The sequence below is a fragment of the Colius striatus genome, chromosome 2 (assembly GCF_028858725.1).
Source record: "Colius striatus isolate bColStr4 chromosome 2, bColStr4.1.hap1, whole genome shotgun sequence".
NCBI classification, from domain to species: Eukaryota; Metazoa; Chordata; class Aves; order Coliiformes; family Coliidae; genus Colius; species Colius striatus.
This window is the reverse complement of record NC_084760.1, coordinates 45,637,322-45,656,674: the sequence shown is the minus strand read 5'-3', so window position 1 is coordinate 45,656,674 and position 19,353 is coordinate 45,637,322. Positions and strand designations below refer to the sequence as shown.

Below are 19,353 nucleotides of genomic sequence, written 5' to 3'. Positions count from 1 at the left end.
GGGAACCTGCTTTAGCAGGAGGGTTGGACTAGATGATCTCTAGAGGTCCCTTCTAACTCCCACCATTCTGTGATTCTTTGAAATAGTTAGGGTATTAATAAACTCTACATATGAAGCCATACAGAAGCACTATAAAACTGCCCTGGGACAGAAGATGACAGACAAATATTCCCATCAACAAAGACCGATGCTCTGGACTAAGTCATTTACAGACACTGAGGTTGCGATTTTAGACCCACATAAGCCATGGTTTCATGCTTAGGTCTCACCCTGAAGCCCCACACCAGCAGCTGTACAATGCATTTACCTGGGTTCGAAGGACAAAGGGGCAAGGAGGTTTTGCTGTGAACTGTGTATTTCAAGCCAGCAGGTATGGAACCAGTCAGGAACAACAGGGTCCCTTTTAAAAATCATTTCAAATAGTAATAAAGAAACTTCAAAGTGGACGTTGCTGCAGCAGTAATTGCTGCAGCAGCATTTCTTATTACCTGAGTTATTCATACTTTAGAGTGACAGTTTATTTTTGTGTGAGCCTACAACTTAGCTCTAAAACCAGTGTCTGCCCACATTCAAGAACATCTACAAAAATAATAAAAAAAAAAGATAGGTGGAAGAAACAAGAGAATCTGGAACCAAGCCAAGCAATAACCAGAGACAGAACTCAAGAACCCGCTTGGTTGCAATGAAATCTGCAATACTGTGCACTACAGACAGGCATGCTTACATGCTATAAGGGCTTTCAAATGTAAGGTCTTGACAATAGGAAGTGATTCAAGGGCTCAGAGGAATGCTTTGTTCAGATGAGCATCACTACATAAGAATACATCCTAACTGGCACTCCAGAAAATCACTAGGAAGGAAAAAGGACAAATCTAACACTCAAAGAGTAAAGAGCGAAGGTAAGAAGTGAGAGCAAAAGGACTTGTGTCATGGTTTAACCCCAGCCAGAAACTAAAAACCACATGGCTGCTCACTCACTTCCCCTGCTTCCAGTTGGATGGGCAGGGGAATCAGAAAAGCACTTAAACTTGTGGAAACAGTTTTATAAGTAAAATGAAATAAAATATAACAACCACAATAATACATTACAATAATTATAGTAATGAAAAGAAATGTAACAAAAAGAGAGAGAAACAAAATCCAAAACAGATAAGTGATGCCCAATACAATTGCTCATCCCTGCTGATTAGTGCCTGAGCAGCCACCTGCCTCTCCCTACCAACTCCCCTCAGTTTCTGGTGCTGGGCATGACATCCTGTGGTATGGAATAGCCCTTTGGCTAGCTCAGGTCAGCTCTCCTGGTCACGCTCCCTCCCAGCTCCTTATGGACCACCTCCTTGCTGGCATAGCATGGGAAACTGAAAAATCTTTGATTTAGGATGAGCACTACTGAGCAACAACTAAAACATCAGTGTGTTATCAACATTATTCTCACACTAAATCCAAATCACAGCACAGTACCCGCTCCCAGGGAGAAAATTACCTCTGTCCCAGGAGAAACCAGGACAATATGTGACTGAGAAACTATGTCAGAGAAGTACAACCACTTTTTTGAAGATAAAGAGTAATTCTGAAGAAGTCTGATGATAGAAAAGATGAGGTAGCTAAATGTACTCCCCACTGACACATTCAAAAGCACAATTTAAGAGCAGTATTTTGGAGGCTGAGGGGGCTAAGTAGGATCGGTGCAGAGAGACTAAAAGAGCTACGAAAAAAGCAGGGAAAAGGCAAGAACAAGCCACTCTGATATGCAACAATTTGACAGATAAGGGAGGAGAGGACAGATATTTTGTCTGGAAGGGACATCTGGAAGTCTGTAGTCCAGCATCTCAAAGGCAGCACTAGACCAGGTCAGCCATGGCTATGTCCACTGGGTCTTGCAGACCTCTGAAGTTTCACCTAATGGCCAACCTGAGCTTCCCAAGAGCCTCCCAAGATACAATTTGTGGCAACTAGCCCCTTATACTGCTTACCATTGTCAAGAAGAGTTTAGCTCTGTTGCCATAGGTGGCTCCTAAACTCCCCATCTAGGCTCCTCTCTGCCCAGCTCACAGTCCCAGAATCACAGAATGGTAGGGGTTGGAAGGGCCCTGCAGAGCTCATCCAGTCCAAGCCCCTGCTAAAGCAGGTTCCCCTCAATCAGGGGACACAGGAATGTGTCCAGGTGGGTTTGGAAACCTCCCAAGAGGGAGACTCCACACTCTCCCTGCGCAGTCTGGGCCAGGGCTCCCTCACCTCAACACCAAACAAGTTTCTCCTCCTGCTCCAGTCGCACTTGCTGGGTTCCAGCCTGTGCCCGTTACCCCTTGTCCTGACACTTGAGCCAACAGAAAAAATGTTGCCCCATCTTCTTGACACCTGCCCTTTAGGTATTCAGCTTTTGGTATTTTAGATCTCTCACCATCTCCACGTAGCCATGGACTCAAACTTCTGACCATCTTGGAGCCCCATGAACAGCCTCTCCGGTTGCTCTCTCCATCTGGGAGTCCAAGTCTGGATCACCAGTACAAGGCAGAGAGGAACACAGTTCCCTTGATATGCTTGCCCTACTCCCCCTAATTTAGCTGTGTACACAGTTTGCTTTATTCATGATGAAAGAGCACTACTGACTTGTACTAAACCTGCCCTCCACTCAAAGAGTATACAGTCTTGAGAGGTAAAATTAGCAGCTAGGTCTTGTGTGCATGTGAAAGTGGAATAAGCAACACAGGACAGAAAGGACTCTACCTTGAAGTCAAGAAGTAACACAGTTCCTACCGACATAGTTTTGACATTGTAATAGAGTGATTGATTAATCCAAAATAGCTAGAACTGTCCCATAAATAATGTGAGCAAGTGTGTCATGGCTAGACAGGAAAGGTCAAAAGCTTCTCACATGTTCATTTTACCGTTTTGCATTTGACTTTGGTACCGGGGAGAAAATTCCAGTTGACAAAGCTCCTTTCAAGTATATGAACTGGTATAAAGTGTTTGGCAACTGCAGGCACTTCTCACATGCTCCCTAGGCTGGTAAGAACAAGGACTGCCATTTCTAGGACAAAGTGGAATTTAAATACCTTTTGATGGGTTTTTTTTGAAGAGCAAAGAACTCTAAAAAATTACCAGTTCTTTTAATGACACAAACACTACAGCACTTTCCTCTCTTACAGATTAAAGCACGAGCTCTCAAAATGTTTGCTCAAGGAAGGTCCTATGCCTCATACAACACAGAATTCAGCTGCATAGCTAAATGTAATGTAATATCTTTATGATCCACAGAGGTAAAAATTAGGGCACCTTTGCAGACCACATACTGAGACTTGCAGAACCCAAGTGGTTAACTTTGGGGACCACTGGTTTAAAGACAAGAGAGAGAAGCATAGCTCACCTCTGCTAAAGATTTCACATGGATCTCACCTCAGCCTACCTGCAAGAAGCAGCATGTCTGCTTCTGAGAGGACTTAGAGCTGGTAATAACCTAAGATCTGACAGACATGTTTCACCCAAGGGCTCAGGCAGTCAGTCCTCAGCCCTTCTTGTAGATTCCCACTTGGAAACTGATGGTAGTGTCAGCTTTCTACCACCTGGGTGTGTTATGGTGCTAATAAACATTTGAAATTCAGAGGTATTTAGACATCATGGTAATGGAGGCCTCATATCTAATGGTACAACTATGAATACGATAAAGAGATAAGGACTTCTTCTGTGGCAGTCACATACCTCCTCAAGTTTCTATCTCAATTCCACAACTCCCTGCAGGACATCTGTTTTGTAGAGTACTGAAGAGATCAATTACTCTCACCCAAGTCCACGTGCTCAGGACAATCCTTGCTGTAAGGGGTGTTCAATCACCTTATAGACAAGATTGATTGGATTTAAATCCAACTGTTTGCTCCAATTCCACTGGGCCATCAGGGGTCAAATCTGACATTCTTTCTTATTGAGTTTGAGTCATTTTAGTGCAGACATTTTGGAGGTACTTGGAGAATTCCAGGTTGTGATCTGCAATTTGGCTGTTCATTCCCAGGGTCTGCTATCAGCAGACAAAGCTGGCATATCTCTGGGGAGCATTGATGCCTCCAGTTCTAAAGAACCTCTTAAACCTTTCTTCAATCACCTAATTTTGCTACTTGTTCTTCCCTCAATTTCCTTTTTCTTTGGCCCATGGGAAAAAGCAAATGCAAGGCAATTCTGTCTGTGCCTGGATTTCTCCCATTTTCTCTACTCCTTCAAATGTTGTAGTTAGCAACTGCATCATGGAATATACTGGAAACTGACTATCACGCTGACTTTAAGGCATCTGTTCCATATTCTACAGCAGATCTTGAACTCCATCTTCTTGCAGAACAATGCATATATTGCCTACTATTTTCCTCTTCAAAAAATAACAAATCATAGGAAGCACTGTACAAGCTGATTTAACTTCATTAGGTCATTTAGAAAACTGTCCTTCCCAATCATATTCTCTCCTTTCCAATCAAGCCTCCCCTGAATGTTTCTCACTTGTTTCCTTGTGGATCAAAATTACTAAATGGCTTTCGTGAAAATTCCTACTGCTTCCCATCACCAAGAGTTACTCATTCCCACCTTTCCAACCCCTCCTTGTTCTAATTTATTCCACTTATGCAAGACTGAATATCCTTACTGAATTCACACTTACTGAATACCCAACTTCACCCAAAAACCTGGGAATATATTTCTTTGTAGTTAGGACATAGAAGGGCTAGTCTTGATCCCAGGATTCTCTTCTGGACTCTACTTGTGTTTCACTGCTGTTCCATTCCTGTGCCCAGCTGTACAGCCTTTTTATTTATTTAATTTTTAAAAGGGAACAATTATGCCATCAACTCAACTAACGAGGACTGTTAAGTGCTATTTTTCTTTGCATTAGTCTGTGCTCTGAAGAAAAGCCTGAGAAGATGGTGGTTAAACGGTACTTGCAGGGCTCCACTCACTCCATCTCAGTTACCCATTTATCTCATCTTGCATGAAGAAGCCAGAAAGATGACAGATATGTGACCTCACTTGTGCTGAGCAGTTGCAGCAATACTTTACTGAAGCTTAGAATAAATTATCTAGAAAAATCAATCAATAAATCCATAAAATGTCTTCCGTCTACTGAGCCAAAGGACGTTATTTTGATAAAGAGAATTTTTAAGTGAACAAAGTCTATTTATGATATCAGATGATGCTGTTCACTTGTGCTCATCCCCTCCCTCCCTCCAATACACCATTTCATGCAGAGCATTCCAACTGCAACCCAAGAAGACGCAGACTAAGTGCTTACAGGCCGCTGAGCATACCTCTGAACCAGTGGCAATGGGAGGAAATTGAGAGTAGACGTCATATCCAGTCCGCAATCCAACATGATGGTGGTGGATTTGAACTTGAGTACATTGCATGGTAAAGTTGGATGTCCCGACAGGCAGTACTGAAAGAGTAATACAAGGATGAGTTACCAGATACAAGGATGACCTGTACCAGAGTGAAACCTCGTCCCACCCCCTGCCCTGAAAATTGTCTTGTTCCCTTTATTTTTAAACAAGTAGTTTTGTGCACACCAGAACAAAACCTGACTTCTTCTGAGCCTGTGTCTCACAGCTGTGTCTTCATTGAAATTTCCCCACATGGGGGTACTAGGAGGCAGATTTCTTCAGACAAATTGTTCTGATCACAAGAATTGGGTGGATCACATAGCTCCTCTCTTTGTAGAATCTTTTTTTTTTCTAACCACCATCTAATTTCATACAAATTTGTTTCTTCCAAACCCAGTCCTACCGACAAAACTTGGCTGAAACTGGCTAGCAAATTTCAAAACTGCATAGGGTGGAAAGAGAGGGAGAGAATCCCTGCATTTATTCCCTTAAGAAACCAGCCCAAACATCCCAAAAGGGTGCAGCTCACAGTTTTTGTGGCTGCTTAGCAGAGATCAGGGGAGGAAGTTGTACATGTGCATGGAAGGGGGGGGGGGGGGAGGTAAGCTCTGGGGCATACTCTCACCTGCTTTTTGTGTTGCTAAACAAAAACAGGAAACACCAGGGAATGGATAACTGTACCTGAATGAAGGGTTTGTGTACTGAGAAATCCCAAATGCTTTGCAAGCTTAATGAGCCAGTAAGCAGGTTATGTACAGGGGCACTTCAGCATCATTGAGATGCAGTCACCTCTTGTGTAGAGAGTGGCAAACATTTAACCAGGCACAGGAGTAGCTCTTCTTTGAATAAGAAGAGAAGTGAATAAAAATGCCAGCTTTAAAATGTGAGATTACAAAAGTCAACAGTGGCTACCTTGGCCACCTTCGCATTAGGGTTACTCTTCTTTGAGGAGGGTTAGTTCTTCAGAGATTGCAAGAGCAGGATATCTTGCATCTTGAATACAGGTTTTTGCACCTCTGAAGTCTGGGCATCTGGCAGCCCAGCAATGCTGAGGTGGCCAAACTTTAGTTGTTAAAGTTTTGGTCAATTGAGACAAAAAATAACAGCTGTTTGGCCATGCACTGCACTAAAAACAGTCTCAGCCATTTTCTAAGTCAGTTATACTTTATGCTTGCTTTCTATACTTCATACTTGCTTTCTATACTTCTGGAAAGAAGGTATATGAATCATTTCATTTTCTACAACGGAACTGTAACCGTCTGGATTAACAACTCCCAAGGAGTCTATTTACATACATTAATCAAAAAGCTGCTTAAAATTATATTTAAATATTAACAAATTACTAAGGCCCAAATATTAAATTAAAAATATCACAGAGACTTTTGTTTTAAATTCGCAAAGGCTTAATTATTAAGAAGCAACATTAAATTCTACCTGCTGTTAGCAAAGTTTTTGTTTTAAAAAAAAAAGAAGTGAAAAGCCAAGCTGGTGAAGAAGTGAGTATACAAGTAAGGAATTCAGCTGTTTTATTCACAAACATAAAATAAGCATGTGAAATTAACTTCTCCCCAGACCAGAACTTTGGCAACTGAAGCTATAAATCCAAGTAAACAGAAAGAAATGAAGGAAAAAAAAAATATATCTAAACTATTCTTCTAGCTTTTGAACTATTGCTAATTTAAAAAAAGGCAATGAAATGTTACCACTTTCATCAGTTTTTGCACTATGTATGTCTCTATACACTCCATAAATGTGATAATTTCTACCCAGTTTATGCTTGTCACTGTCTAAAACAGATGCAGAGATCCCACTCACTAATATCCCTGACCAGACTACATCCTTTTTGCTCAAAAATTTGTTTATTTTCATCTTTATTCCCTTACAGCTAAAGATTGGTGCAGTTAACACAGCAGGTGCCTCACCTCCTAAGTGGAAAACAGTCATGTTAAAAAAGTCACAAAACCTACAAAAGACATAAATATGGCCACCTCAGCTCAAAACTATCTTAGCAGGTTTTGTAAATTGAATGAATGTTTGACAGAGCAGGGCCCAGAGAGCAAGATGAGGGACTAATTCCAGATGCTAAAGCCCTCAGTGAGGCAGGTTCTCAGTAGACATTTGGTTCACACTGAGCACTCGCCAGCTCAGAAAGTCTCTGGTGATCTCATGGATGGCAATGTGACAGAGAAAAGAGAAGATGTCTCACACTAGGAGCTCCAAGAGGTTCAAAATTTTGCAGGATAAAATTAGTAATTTGAATTCCAGCTAAAGCCAACAAATACTGCAGTATTAATATCACATGCTAGCTAAAAATCTAGGGGGAAACTAGCAACTGGATTTGCCTGGATCAAAGCACATTTGAATTTGTGGGAGCCTGACATTTTCACTGGGTCAGGTCAGGAGTCTGTCATCTCTACCTTGTTCTTACAAGTTCAATTGAAATACATGAGAGGATGAAATAGCATCCAACTCCTTCCCCTGCAAAAGTCCATGGTTCAGTTAGACACATCTCCAGACAAATGCAAGATGAAGAACATTTTCTTATGACTTTTATTCCTCCTACATAGGTTTAAAAATGTTCTAATACAGATTCAGATAGCTTGTATTCCATCACCTCTAACCCCTTCCCTATGCAAGACTCTAGACATTAAAAGAACCTTGCATTTCCATGATGCTCTTCATTTATAGATTTCTCAGCTTCCTTTGCCTTCTTGCTTTATATCAGCATCTACAATCATGTCCAGCAGTGCTCAACTTTGTACAGTTTGTCCCACTGCTAGTATTCATCCACTTGGAGACCTAATTGCGTGTGTAAGAGTATGCAGGATCAAGCTCTTTTAAGCTGAATTAAGTTTACAGTTACACAACAGACTGTGATTTACTAAAGTCTCAATGCTACAAAAGCCAAGTTCACTTCTATGAGTCTCCCTCAAGACAAACTCCTGTGTCTCAAAATGCAGAGACAATCTTCCATGTAAAACAGTGTAACAAATCAACTGTTACACTCAGTTCAGGTATTTTGAAAATTGGTTTTGTGTTTCACCTTCAGAGAATTGCAGCACATTATGTGAAAGGAAAATAAAAAGCAGTGGCCTAATCCAAGGTCTCTGGAAAACTCAGAATAGTTGAAGAAGGAGATCTAGAAAGGAGATATATAATATGGGTGATGTATTTTGTTAACTTTCCCTTTAGAAGATTTGAATCCCAGAATCAAAATATTTGTTGTAAGCATAGTGCACCCTTGAAAAAGCTACTCCAGGCTGATTTTCTTATCAGTAATCACCTGTATTAACATCATAGTGTTGATGGAAAATTACTTTATTGTGAACCACGGGGATTCATGAACGTTCTCGGAGCAACTCGCGAAAAAGCCCCACGTGCAGCGGGCTTCAGCACTGCTCCACGGCGAGACTGGTGTGTAAAGGGTTAGGAAGGAAAAGAAACACTCCTTCCATCCAGAGCTCCACACATCCGAATCTCAAACTCGGGTATCCTCTTTCTGGGACCTACGCCCGGCCCTCCCAAGCTCTATTCCCTCAGGCGGCAGCTCCCCGCCACCCTTTTAACGGCCGCCGGCCCGCTGAGGGGAGCGGAGCGCTGGGCCCGCCCCCTCGCTTCCCTCAGCGCCTCAGTTTCCCCCCACGCCCAGCGGCGTCGAAGCCGTAGCTGGCCAGGACCGATCCCAGGAGCCCTCCCGCCGCCGCGAGTGGATGGCAGAGCGAAGCCAACCCCCCTCCCCGCGCCGCCCCCAGCTCCCCGCACTTACCAGCTTCATGCTTCGCCCGGGTCTATTTACTGGTACAATCCTGCCCCTCACCTTCCTGCCCGGCCCCCGGCACCCCCCCCGCCACAAGGCACCATGGGACTTGCAGTCCCGGCCACTTCCCCCCCCACCCAGGATGAAGTCATGGCCGAGCCCTTCCCCTCCCTTCCTCCCGAGGCATGCCGGTAGCTGTAGTCCGCCCTGCGCTTCGCCTCGCGCCCCAGCGGTGCGTCGTGGCGCCAAGGTATGCTGGGAGTTGCAGTCCCCGCGCGGCGGCTCTCCCCGCCACCCTGGGGAGGGGGGAACTACAAGTCCCAGGGTCTCACAGCTGCAGCAGGTGGGAGCTTGGATGTTGCTATCAACATGGCGCTTGTCAGACAGACAAAGACAGTCAGTCTGGTGTGATTGAGCCAAAAAAAAAAAAAAAAAAAAAAAGAGGGAGCGAGCGAGGAGGAGGGAGCGGCTGGAGCGCAGCGGCACGGGGAGGGGGCCCTTGTCCTCGGGGCGGCCGGGGAGGGGGGCTCGGCGGCCGAGGGATTTCCTCACCCCCCCCTATTGTTCTCGTCCCTCTGTACCCCCGTTAATCTCCCCTCACGCTGGGGCGCGGGCGGGCAGGCGGGGGAACTCCCCCCATTCCTGCCGTTACATGGTGAGGTGGAGACGCCGCCAGCACCCAGAGGTGAGTGTTGCTTGTGGGGAGGAGGGAAGTGTGGGGCCGGGAGGAGGGGAGCGGAGCGGGGCGGGGGGGGGGAGGGTGGGGAAGGGGGAGCGAGCGAGCGAGAGCGGCGTTTGTGAGGGGAGGGGGGCGGGCGGGTGGGTGGGCTGGAGGGAGGGGGAGCGGGAAGGGGGTCCCCCCTCAGCCGGCACCGGGGCTGCCTGCGGGGGAGTTGCGCCGCGCCGGAGAGTGGGTTTCCTCGCAGCGCGGGATGTGCGTGAGGGGGGGAAGCCGGGGCGGGCGAGGGGCGGCCGAGGGCGGGCAGGGGCAGCCCCTCAGCCCGGGCGGCCGCTCGCCGGCAGAGTTTGAGCCGCGGCTCTGGGTGGTTCCGCGTATCCTCGGAGCCCCTGGAGCGGGGGAGGAAGAAGGTGTCCCCGGGAGGCTGCTGCGGGGGTCTGCGGGAGGGTAGGGCAGCTTCTGGGTTTTAAAGAGGAAACCTGCGTCGTTGTTCCTGCCATTTATTTATTCATTCTTAATTTTTCCACTTCTGTCCGGGTGCGGAGGGGACAGACTCGTGGTGGCGGAGTCTCCTCAGCCTGGGTGGGTGCTTGTTTGTTTGTTTGTTTTTGTGGTGTTGTTTCGGTTTTGTCCACCGCTGAGTTTGGGGCTGGGCTGGTGCAAGCCCCAGCGCGGCTGCGGAGGGCGGCAAGGGTCCCCGCTTCTTGTCCTCGGGACCCCTGGTAGATGCTGCCCCGGCCCAGCCCGGCGGTGCCTTGGCCGGGGAAGGCAGAGGAAGGAGGGAGGCTCCGACCCTGCGGGGTTGCGCCGTGAGGATCGCACCCAGCATCAAGCTTCTTTGCCGGGGCTCTGCCTGGAGGGCTGTGCATTGGCTAAGGGGCTGCTGTGGGTGTGCGAGGGCTCCGCGGGCTCCGTTCTAGGGTATCCTCGGGGCTTTTTGGCTCTGGAGGTAAGGGAGAACGGGGGCCACGGGTGTCTCAAAACGCCGCCGGGTTCCCAGGGCTGGGACGCTGAGCGACGAGAAAGGCGAGATCTGTTGCAGCTTCCGGGGCTTTGAGATAGGGTTCTTGAGGAGGGCAAAGGCATGAATCCGAAGGGTGTCTTGTTGCTGGAGAGTTTAACACGGGAACGGGTGGGGGAGGAGGAGGAGGACCTGGAGGGAAATCGTTCCCCAAATGTGCGAGAAGAGCTTGGGTGGGGTGTCATAGGCTTGTTTGTTTTGTGCTTCTTGGGAAAAGATTGGGAGGAGGAGGGTAGATGCTCTTTGTATCCGTCCCTGGGATGGTGGTTTGTTTGGGTTTTTTTCGGCAGAATAGCGTGTTTGACCCCAGGAGCGGTTGGGGGGAAGCGGCAGGGAACGCCACTGAAGTGTTTTGCTCTGGTTCAGGGTTCAAACAAAACAAGAGACAAGTGGTTTTAGGTGCAGAATGCCCATTCGAAATACACCGAGACGAGTTCTTTAACCTCAGTTTTGTGTGATGGGGTTTTTATTTTAGTTGTATGAGCGTCTCTAGGTATGTTTGCAAAGCACTTCTTCAGAAAGCTTTTTTTTTTTCCTTTGCGATAGATCTGAAAAAGCCTTGGTCGGTGTGCTATTTTTCCCAGTCCTTTCGTGTTACAGACAAAAAAATGTTGGTTTAGTTTGTTTTTGGGGGATGGGGAGGGAAGAAGGAAGAGGAAGACCTTAAGCATGTTTGCTGTTTGTCTGTGGAGTCGGGTGTATCTCAGTTTGTTCTGCTCAGGTAACATTGCGACTACAGAGAAGTGTCTGTCAAGTACGAAATGTATACGAACAAACGCTGGAAAGGTTATAACTTTGTAGGGAGGAAAGCGTTAAACTGATGGCCAGGGCACACGTTTGAGAACACTGGGAGCAGATCTGATAGACGCCAGTTACATGTCCCTGCTTCAAACTAATGGGGATGGAGAAAAAAAGAGACTGGTAGGGGGAAAAAGAAAAGCGCCTACAATTTGCATGAATGATACTATGTAAAATGTATCCGGGAGAGGAATTGTGAGCTACAGACGATTTGTGGGGCCGGCAAAACCCTGGTGGCAGCTAGCGTCCCGTGATATGACTAGCTCATTTCTGCAGGGCTCATCAGGTACAGACTCTGCTTCCTTCCTGGGATGGTGCAGCTGGCATTTGATTTCCTCCATGGATAAGAGAGGAGGAGTCCTGTTCAGGTTTTTTGCCTTTTTTTTTTTTTTCCCCGAGATGATTGCATTTTCTTTGGCCTTGCTGTACCCAGCCTCATTAGTAGGAACTGCATCTATATTTATTTACCATTATACCATGTCCCTGGGGATGTCGGGTGTAGTTTGGAGTAGGTATATATGGATTTATCACTCTTAACATTTTTTTTTTACATCCCATCGTGCCAGGACCAAATCTGTCAACAACAGAGAACAAACTTAATTTATTTCTGTGTTTTGCATCTCCTTTTTTGCCATTTCTCTTCCAAATTGCAAAGAAAGCATCTCATAGATGCAGATGAGGGAGAAGGGGAGAAGCGAGAAAGGGATGGAATATGTTATCTGTGCAGGGGATGAATTTGTTATCTGCATGTTCTGGGAGCACCAGCCTCTGCGAAAGAGCAGAGTTTGATACTGCATCTGAAAAAAGGTTTAGGAACGCTCTTTTTCCTTAAGTGAAGATTCTTCTTGAGCCCTACAAGAGTCACAACTTTTTTTGTATGGTTGACAGAATTGTTTGACGAGCCTGGGCATGAGGCTGGGAACAAGGAACTCGTGTTTTACTCAGCGATGTCTGATGTCTGCTCTTCCACCTATCGTTCCTTTAGCACCAGTGCAAGCACCAGAACAGCCATCAGCGTTTTTACTCCTGTGTCATCCCAAGTGTTCAGAGCAGGTCTAGACGACATTGTGGTATGCAGTCTGCCAGCTGTGTTGCAGGAATGCTACCATAGGTGAAACTGCAGCATTTTTAAAGAGTGGTAAGGATATCTTGAAGAAAATCCTGTATGGCTGAGGCCTGATTGTCTCTAACTGCTTGACTTAAACAATTCGTTTCTCTTTGTTGACCTTTCTAGAAAACATGCATCTCTAGCACTGTGATTCTGAAAATTCCACAGAACTAGTAACTCGTGTCAGCTGCAGAAAGCTTACTTCGAAGGCAGTTTCTGTGTAGGTCTTACTAGTCTCTTTCAATAGGATATCAAAAGTTCATGGCTGTCATGTTTGAAAAGAAAATGATTATTAAATGTTTACTTTATAGTGATAATCTGTAAGGTCATCGAAGTATTTGTTATGCTTTTTTGTCAGTATCTGGACCTGGGAAAACAGTGGGGTTTTAACATTCTCTTTTAAAACTAGCTTTATTTTTAATGAAATATGTTTTAATAAGCGTGAATTTTTAAAATGGTATTTTGGGGACTGCTCATTTTTTGTGGTGTGTTTGTGAGGCAGCGGTGAAATTTGGGTCTGTAGGGTGTGATGTTTGGGTGGGGAACTAGAAGGATTCACAAAACTGAAAGATCAGAAAGGAAGAACACTGTACTATCCCTTTCATAAGTGGATTGTTGAAGATATTTGGTTTTATGTGTTAAAAATGAAGTAATTTTGTGCGACATGACACATTTTAATCTGAAGAAAGCAACTTGTGCTTTACGGCGATTTCTGTGCAGAGCTTTTAGAGACACTTCAGAATTACACATTACAATGTTGGGATCTGTGACAAATGTTTTTTGTCTTCTGTAAAGTTTAGGATTTGAAAAGAAACACTTGGAGAGATGCTGTCAGCTTAAGAATCTTACTGTAAAAAACCTCATGCCTTTGTTTCTCTTATTGATAAGTTTATGCAGTTTTGACACTTCTGATGTCATTGAAGTTGATTGCGCTTGATAGTGATTTGAATGGAGCGGGCATTGGATTCTGACTGCACGTCCTTGTGGGATTGGACTTTAATTATACCTGTTCTGATAATATTGTCTTGTGGGTTAGCAATGAAGTGAGACCAGTGTCATGATCATAGTGGGATTTTTAGGAGGTAAAGAAGAGAATTTGGGTGTTTTTTGAGTCTATCTCATATTCCTATAGCTGACTTTGTACTTAGGATTAGTTATACACTGTATTTTAGCATTTTAATATTCTTGTATTGACGAAGCTTCCTTCTGACAGGTATAAAATTAGGGTGGCTGGGTAGCAAAATATACTGAGAGTACATATTTGAACGCTCAGTCTTGCAAACAGATTGCATGTTAGGTATGAATGCAATTTCCAGTGTTAATGCTAAAGATAAGTGTTTTGACAAATGCTTTTAATTTGGGAAATGATACAAACAGAATAACAGGATATGAAAAGAAAGCATTATTTTTCATTTTGCAGGTGGCAAATCAAGGTGTAGGGGGATTAACTTGCCCAGGTTCCTGCGTGGAGTCTGTGGCAGAACTAGTAATCAGCTTGTGATCTCAAGGGTTTGTCAGGGCTTTAATCAGGGTTTTTCTTCCTCCTCTTGTTAATTGTCTGATTTCCACATTTTGAAAATAATATCTAGAGATTATTTTTCTTTCCTCCAGTTTCAAACCTTATAGCTGGAAGTTTTTTTTTTTAATTTTCATTTGAGCCTTGAAAACACAGGGTTGGTCTGAGCAGCACCTCCCTGACATATGATACTATCTTGAAACAGCCTCTGACAAGTGAACCCTCTCATTGAAATCATGTGAGGAATTTTATTACTCAACTCTGAAGATCTTCTGGGGGAAAGGAGGTTGCAAACTATTAACTACGTGGTCTTCGTTGCAAGTCGGCACATAAAATGTTCTTATCTATTGAGACAGTCATGTGGTCCACAGCAAGAAATAGAGAATTGGCTTTGTAGTCCCTGGCCAGCTGAAAATTTCATATTGTAACTGTGAGAAACACATTTATTTTTTTATTGTGCCTGCTGAAAAGAGACATATTTGCTCGAAATCTAGTCTTTTCTTTAAACTTGATGTTGTTTCATTTCCTTACCCTCTCCTCCCATTCAACTGGGCGCTTACGGAGGGGTTAGCCTATGACCATAAAAGCATGTGGAGAACCTTGTGTGACAGATAACCTTAAAAAGTATATTTTGTTGGGAATGCTGCTTTTCTTTGCTGTTGCTGTTTACCAAAAGCTTGTTGTTCATGCAGGCTTCCTGCACGATACTCTGCTGAGCAAAGTACTCGTTTCACAGTTATGAAACTGCTGCTATCGCAATTACTGCATTGTCAAGCCCTAACCTAATCACAAGTGATCGATTCATGACCAGAACTTGTGCGGTGGGCAGGTGGAGCAGAAATCTGAAGTTTCACATTTCATTCATTATCACTGAGCCACTGTCCTTCTCCCTTACTGTTCCCTGGTAAAATAATACTTTGTACTTTTGCTCGTAAATCTTTTTTAAGTGCTGCACAGAGTCTTTTACAGACAGGGAAACTGAGGCATAAAGGCCAAGTGACTTGCTTAAGGTCACTTACTGAGTTAGTGGCAATTGAACATGTCTGTCTCTATTTTCTCCATCTATTCCACTTTTTACATCTGTGATATGTTAATATATATTAACCATATAAGGAATTTATTGGCTGGTGTTCTAATGTGCTCAATAAGAATACCTAAGTCAATGAGATTCTATTTTTTTTTACAGTGATGGGAGGATTTCCCATGTTCCATTGACTTTTGTGGTTTGACACTTGTCATCCTTATTTATTCAGTTGATTTTGATGCTTTCAAATCCATTAGATTTCTCCCTCCCTCTCCCTCATTGGACCAAAAGCTCTGTGGAGTAAACTTTCTCACAAGACTGTAAGAGGTGCCTGTTTTTCTTACATGGTTTTTCTTCTGCTTTGTTTAATTAGGAGTTTTTCAGGGTTGGACTTCAGATCTATCTTGGGAATGCACATCCATGTTTGTTACTTGATTCAGCACCACGTTAATGTAGGCACCAAAAGGCTGAACAATTGCTGTTTTGATGTGCTTTTTTTAAGAATTAAAACAATAATCTAGAACTGGTGATTGTAGCTGTCCCTGTGCAGATTTCCCTTTACCAGTTCTTAATCAAAGCTACATGCAGAGTCTAAAGCTACAGACTGTTCTTAAAACTGGGAACTGCTGTAGTGCAGAGCTTCTGACAAAGTGTATTCTGCTTTATCTTTCCTGTGCAGCCAACCAGAAGCTGTGGAAGGTCAGTTAACTCTTTCTCCGTCAGAATTGTTCTATGAGTGTTTACCTCATGATTTCACATTGGCGTCAGTGCAGTTTCTAGCCTGAAACTTGTTACTTAGGGTTGACTCTTCATTGAGTTGTATGTATGTGTACACTAAAAATTATTTCTGTAGTATGGCTTGACAAAGACCGAATGTTATGTTTGTGTCTGTGGTGTGTTGGTGGGAACTTCTTCCAGTCACTGTTTGCCTGATGAATGAAGTGTTCTTTCCAGACCTCAGTGAAGAGCTTCTTGCAGCCCAAGGAAACAAATCTCATTACCTGCTTCATGCATGGAGATGGCATTCTTTTGTTCTTCATACATACAGATGTCTGTTTAGCCTGTATTAAATTTATGTGAACCCCATTCACTGTTGTGGTGGTAGATGAGGCATTAACACTAGGCTAAGGAAGTAATTTATGAGCCAAGCATACAAAATATATTCACTATCTACCCCCGTCTGAAACTCACTTGCTCTGGATTCTGGTTTTGGTTTTCTTCCCACTTTTGAACTTGATATTTAAGAAGCCTTATTTTTTTTCACATTCCTTTAAAACAAAAATTAGTGAATTTCTAAGCTCATCAGTAAAACAACTCCTACCACTGAAACAATGCTGTAGGGTGCTCTTTCACGGAACCTTGCGAACAGCCAGTTTTATTCTTCTGATAAGCTTGGGCCCTATCAATTGGGAAGTGTAGCATATAGTCATTTCCTGCATTTTTAGCTGCCTGTTTCTTGCAAGCTCTGAAGCAAGCACTGAATCTGCTTTTTGTTCTTCCAGTAGAACTGTAATACTAATGGAAGCAGAAAGCATTTAGTTAGTTCATAAAATACAAGCGCCGTTTCTACTTGGATATTTATTCTGACCTTTATTTTGGACAGTTTCTCTTGCCATGATCAGATTCTCTGATTACAATGTCAGCTTTCACTAGAAATCTCTTTGTGATTTAACTGGCAGGCTTTGGAGTTTGAGCAACTGGGTGTGCAGAAGCTCTGACATGTAAGTCATACTTAAATGTTGAAAGTTCTTCCTGGCAATGAGATGGCACTGGGCTCTCATTTCCAGGCTCTGCCATAGGTCTTATTTGATGACCTAGGGCAAACTTCTTGACTTGCCAGTGTTCCAGTGTGCAATATGAAAATAATCCTTTCAGGGCTATTGAGATGCTTTCATATTTGTGAAGTATTTGAAGATTCTTGACAGGATGGTAGTGCATGCTACCACTTTACGTAGTATAAACATAAATGCCATAAGTGTATTTACACAGAATAAGAACCAGCTATTTAAGCTAATACAGATTTTTCATGCTGCAGATAGGAGAGGTAAGTGGCTGATCTGTGTTGTGCGTGGTTTCCAGACGTCGTAGTTGGTCATTCACTATCTGTATTTCATGGAGGCTCCATCTGTGTGACGGAGCAGTAGTGCTTGGTGATAAGTACAGCAGTCTGGAAAAGGGGGAACTTTCTGAACTTGAAACTTATTCCTCCCACTCTGATTTTGTGGTCTGTAGAAGCAGAATGATGTTAACATATTGGAGATTCATAAAATTTAAGGTGACAACAGACAATTAAATTGCCTTCTCTGATCTCTTTTGTATGCTTTGCATCACAAGCCTTTAAATTTTAATCATTTAGTCTGAAATTGAGACCAGTAACTGATGTTTGGCTAAAAACAGTTTGAAAGCTTTCCAAAGCCTTGAGTGTCCATCGTTGGTAATTTCATACTCATCACTTCTCTTGGTAGTTTGTGCCATCTCACTGTTGAAAATAAGTGGCAGATTTCTAATTTGAATTTGTCTTAAATTCTGCTGCTGGTTCTTGTTACGGCTTTCCTGACAAGATTAGCGCCCTTTAGTATCCAGTACTTTCTTGCCATGGAGGTACTTACACTCTGTAATCAAGTTACTCGATTGATAAGGAAAGCAAGTTGAGCTTTTAAGTCTCACTCTGAGGCATTTTCTCCAGCACTCAGATCATCCGGTGATTCTTCATGGGCTCAGTTTATTTTTAACATTGTGGGAACCAAAAATGGTGAATGTTCCAGCCTGTATCTGATCCTTACTGAGCACTGAGATGCAAAGGCCCTTTCTGCTAGGTTCACAGCAGCCCTTTTGGATAAGGAAATCCTGCTTGTGAGCCTCACTGCTCTGACACTGAGGTTCTTTCTAGTAAAGCCTGCCATTTAGTTACAGTCTGCATTTCTCAGATTATAAATTTGCCTTTGTATTGAGATGTGTTTTGCTTTCCTGAGAGGAGTTAATTTCGGTATTCAGATTTCATTCTTTTGCAGTCCTTTCCCCTTAAGAATGTACCCTTCCTGTAGCCCTAGTGTCAGTCACAGATTTTTATCTGCAGTGATAAAAATGTTGAACTGCATCAGACCTTAAATTTAGTGACAAAAAAAATTAGCATGATGCAATCCCAGGAAGTAGATTAAGAACTGGCTAACTGACAGCTCTCAGAAAGTACCAGTCGATATGGAGCAGCCGATGTGGATTTTCACTAGAACCAAAGTATGCTCTGTGCACCTATTTTCTTAGCAGCATTTGTCATCTCAAAGAACAAAGTCCTTTATCAAGGCATTTGTCACCAAAACATGCTGACTGGTACTACCGATGTCCCTGTTCTCCAATTCTCTACCGGGTAAATACATGTACTTTTTGTTGTTGTTGTTGTTGTTGTTGGTTTGCCTGAATTGATAGCAAGCAGACTCTCCAGATTTGCTCCATCCTCTCTTTGAGCGTTAACATAATATGAACATCCACCTGGTCTGGGGTTATGCCCTCATCAAAAAAACCTCCAAAACAACAAAAACCTGAAAAAGAAACCCCAAACAAAAAACCAACAACCCCCCCTCCACACACAATAGAAGACTGCAAGAGGGTCTCTTTGCTGCATGGTTTTTTAGGCTATTTTAAAATGTTTCCCTGCTAATGGATTTGCCAAAAATTGGCTTTTATTATGGGTGAATTAGAAGGTATTTTATGTGACAAAAGCTTTGTTCCCCACTACCAGAAAACTGTTGGCAATAATGTTCATGGTTCTCCCACTAGAAAGTTACTGGGTTTTTAATCATTATATTATTTGATTTTTATATCTTCAATCTTTAGTTAGTAAGAGGAACATCCCAAGGCCTTTTGGTTCCTGAATGTCTACAAACTTGCAATGCTTTTGGGGTGGCCGTGATTCATCTGCTGACAGGTTGCACGGTGTTGTGGAAGGAAAGACCTTACAAGCGTCTGCTTCTGAAGACACTTGTGAATTATCTTTCAGTTCATTTCATGGGCCTTATTGTCATAAATACTGGTGTTGCACCTCTGTCACGCTCAAGCAAATTCTGTTTTATTCATAGCAACACGTCTTCTTGCTTTTTGT

At 43.5% G+C, this 19,353-nt stretch overlaps 2 protein-coding genes across 17 annotated transcripts in view; one reads left to right on the top strand and one right to left on the bottom strand.

Annotated features, from left to right (window-relative positions):
* The window catches only part of INTS9 (integrator complex subunit 9), a 73,603-nt gene extending 64,401 nt beyond the window's left edge, over positions 1–9,202 (bottom strand). The window contains exons 1-2 of one of the 3 annotated variants that reach the window (XM_061990583.1): positions 9,121–9,202; positions 5,283–5,410 (exon numbers count right to left, since the gene is read on the bottom strand). In XM_061990583.1, the coding sequence (XP_061846567.1) occupies positions 5,283–5,381 (99 nt within the window). In that variant the 5' untranslated portion in view covers positions 5,382–5,410; positions 9,121–9,202. Of the gene's footprint in view, positions 1–2,401; positions 2,479–5,282; positions 5,411–9,120 lie in introns of those variants that run through there. The other 2 variants (XM_061990581.1, XM_061990582.1) reach the window with 2 other exon arrangements.
* Positions 9,203–9,579: 377 nt separating this feature from the next.
* The window catches only part of HMBOX1 (homeobox containing 1), a 129,690-nt gene continuing 119,916 nt past the window's right edge, over positions 9,580–19,353 (top strand). For 8 of the 14 annotated variants that reach the window (XM_061990150.1, XM_061990159.1, XM_061990154.1 and 5 more), the window contains exon 1: positions 9,581–9,796. The gene's annotated coding sequence lies outside the window, so the exon portion shown is untranslated. Of the gene's footprint in view, positions 9,797–10,267; positions 10,373–19,353 lie in introns of those variants that run through there. The other 6 variants (XR_009818191.1, XM_061990149.1, XM_061990147.1 and 3 more) reach the window with 3 other exon arrangements.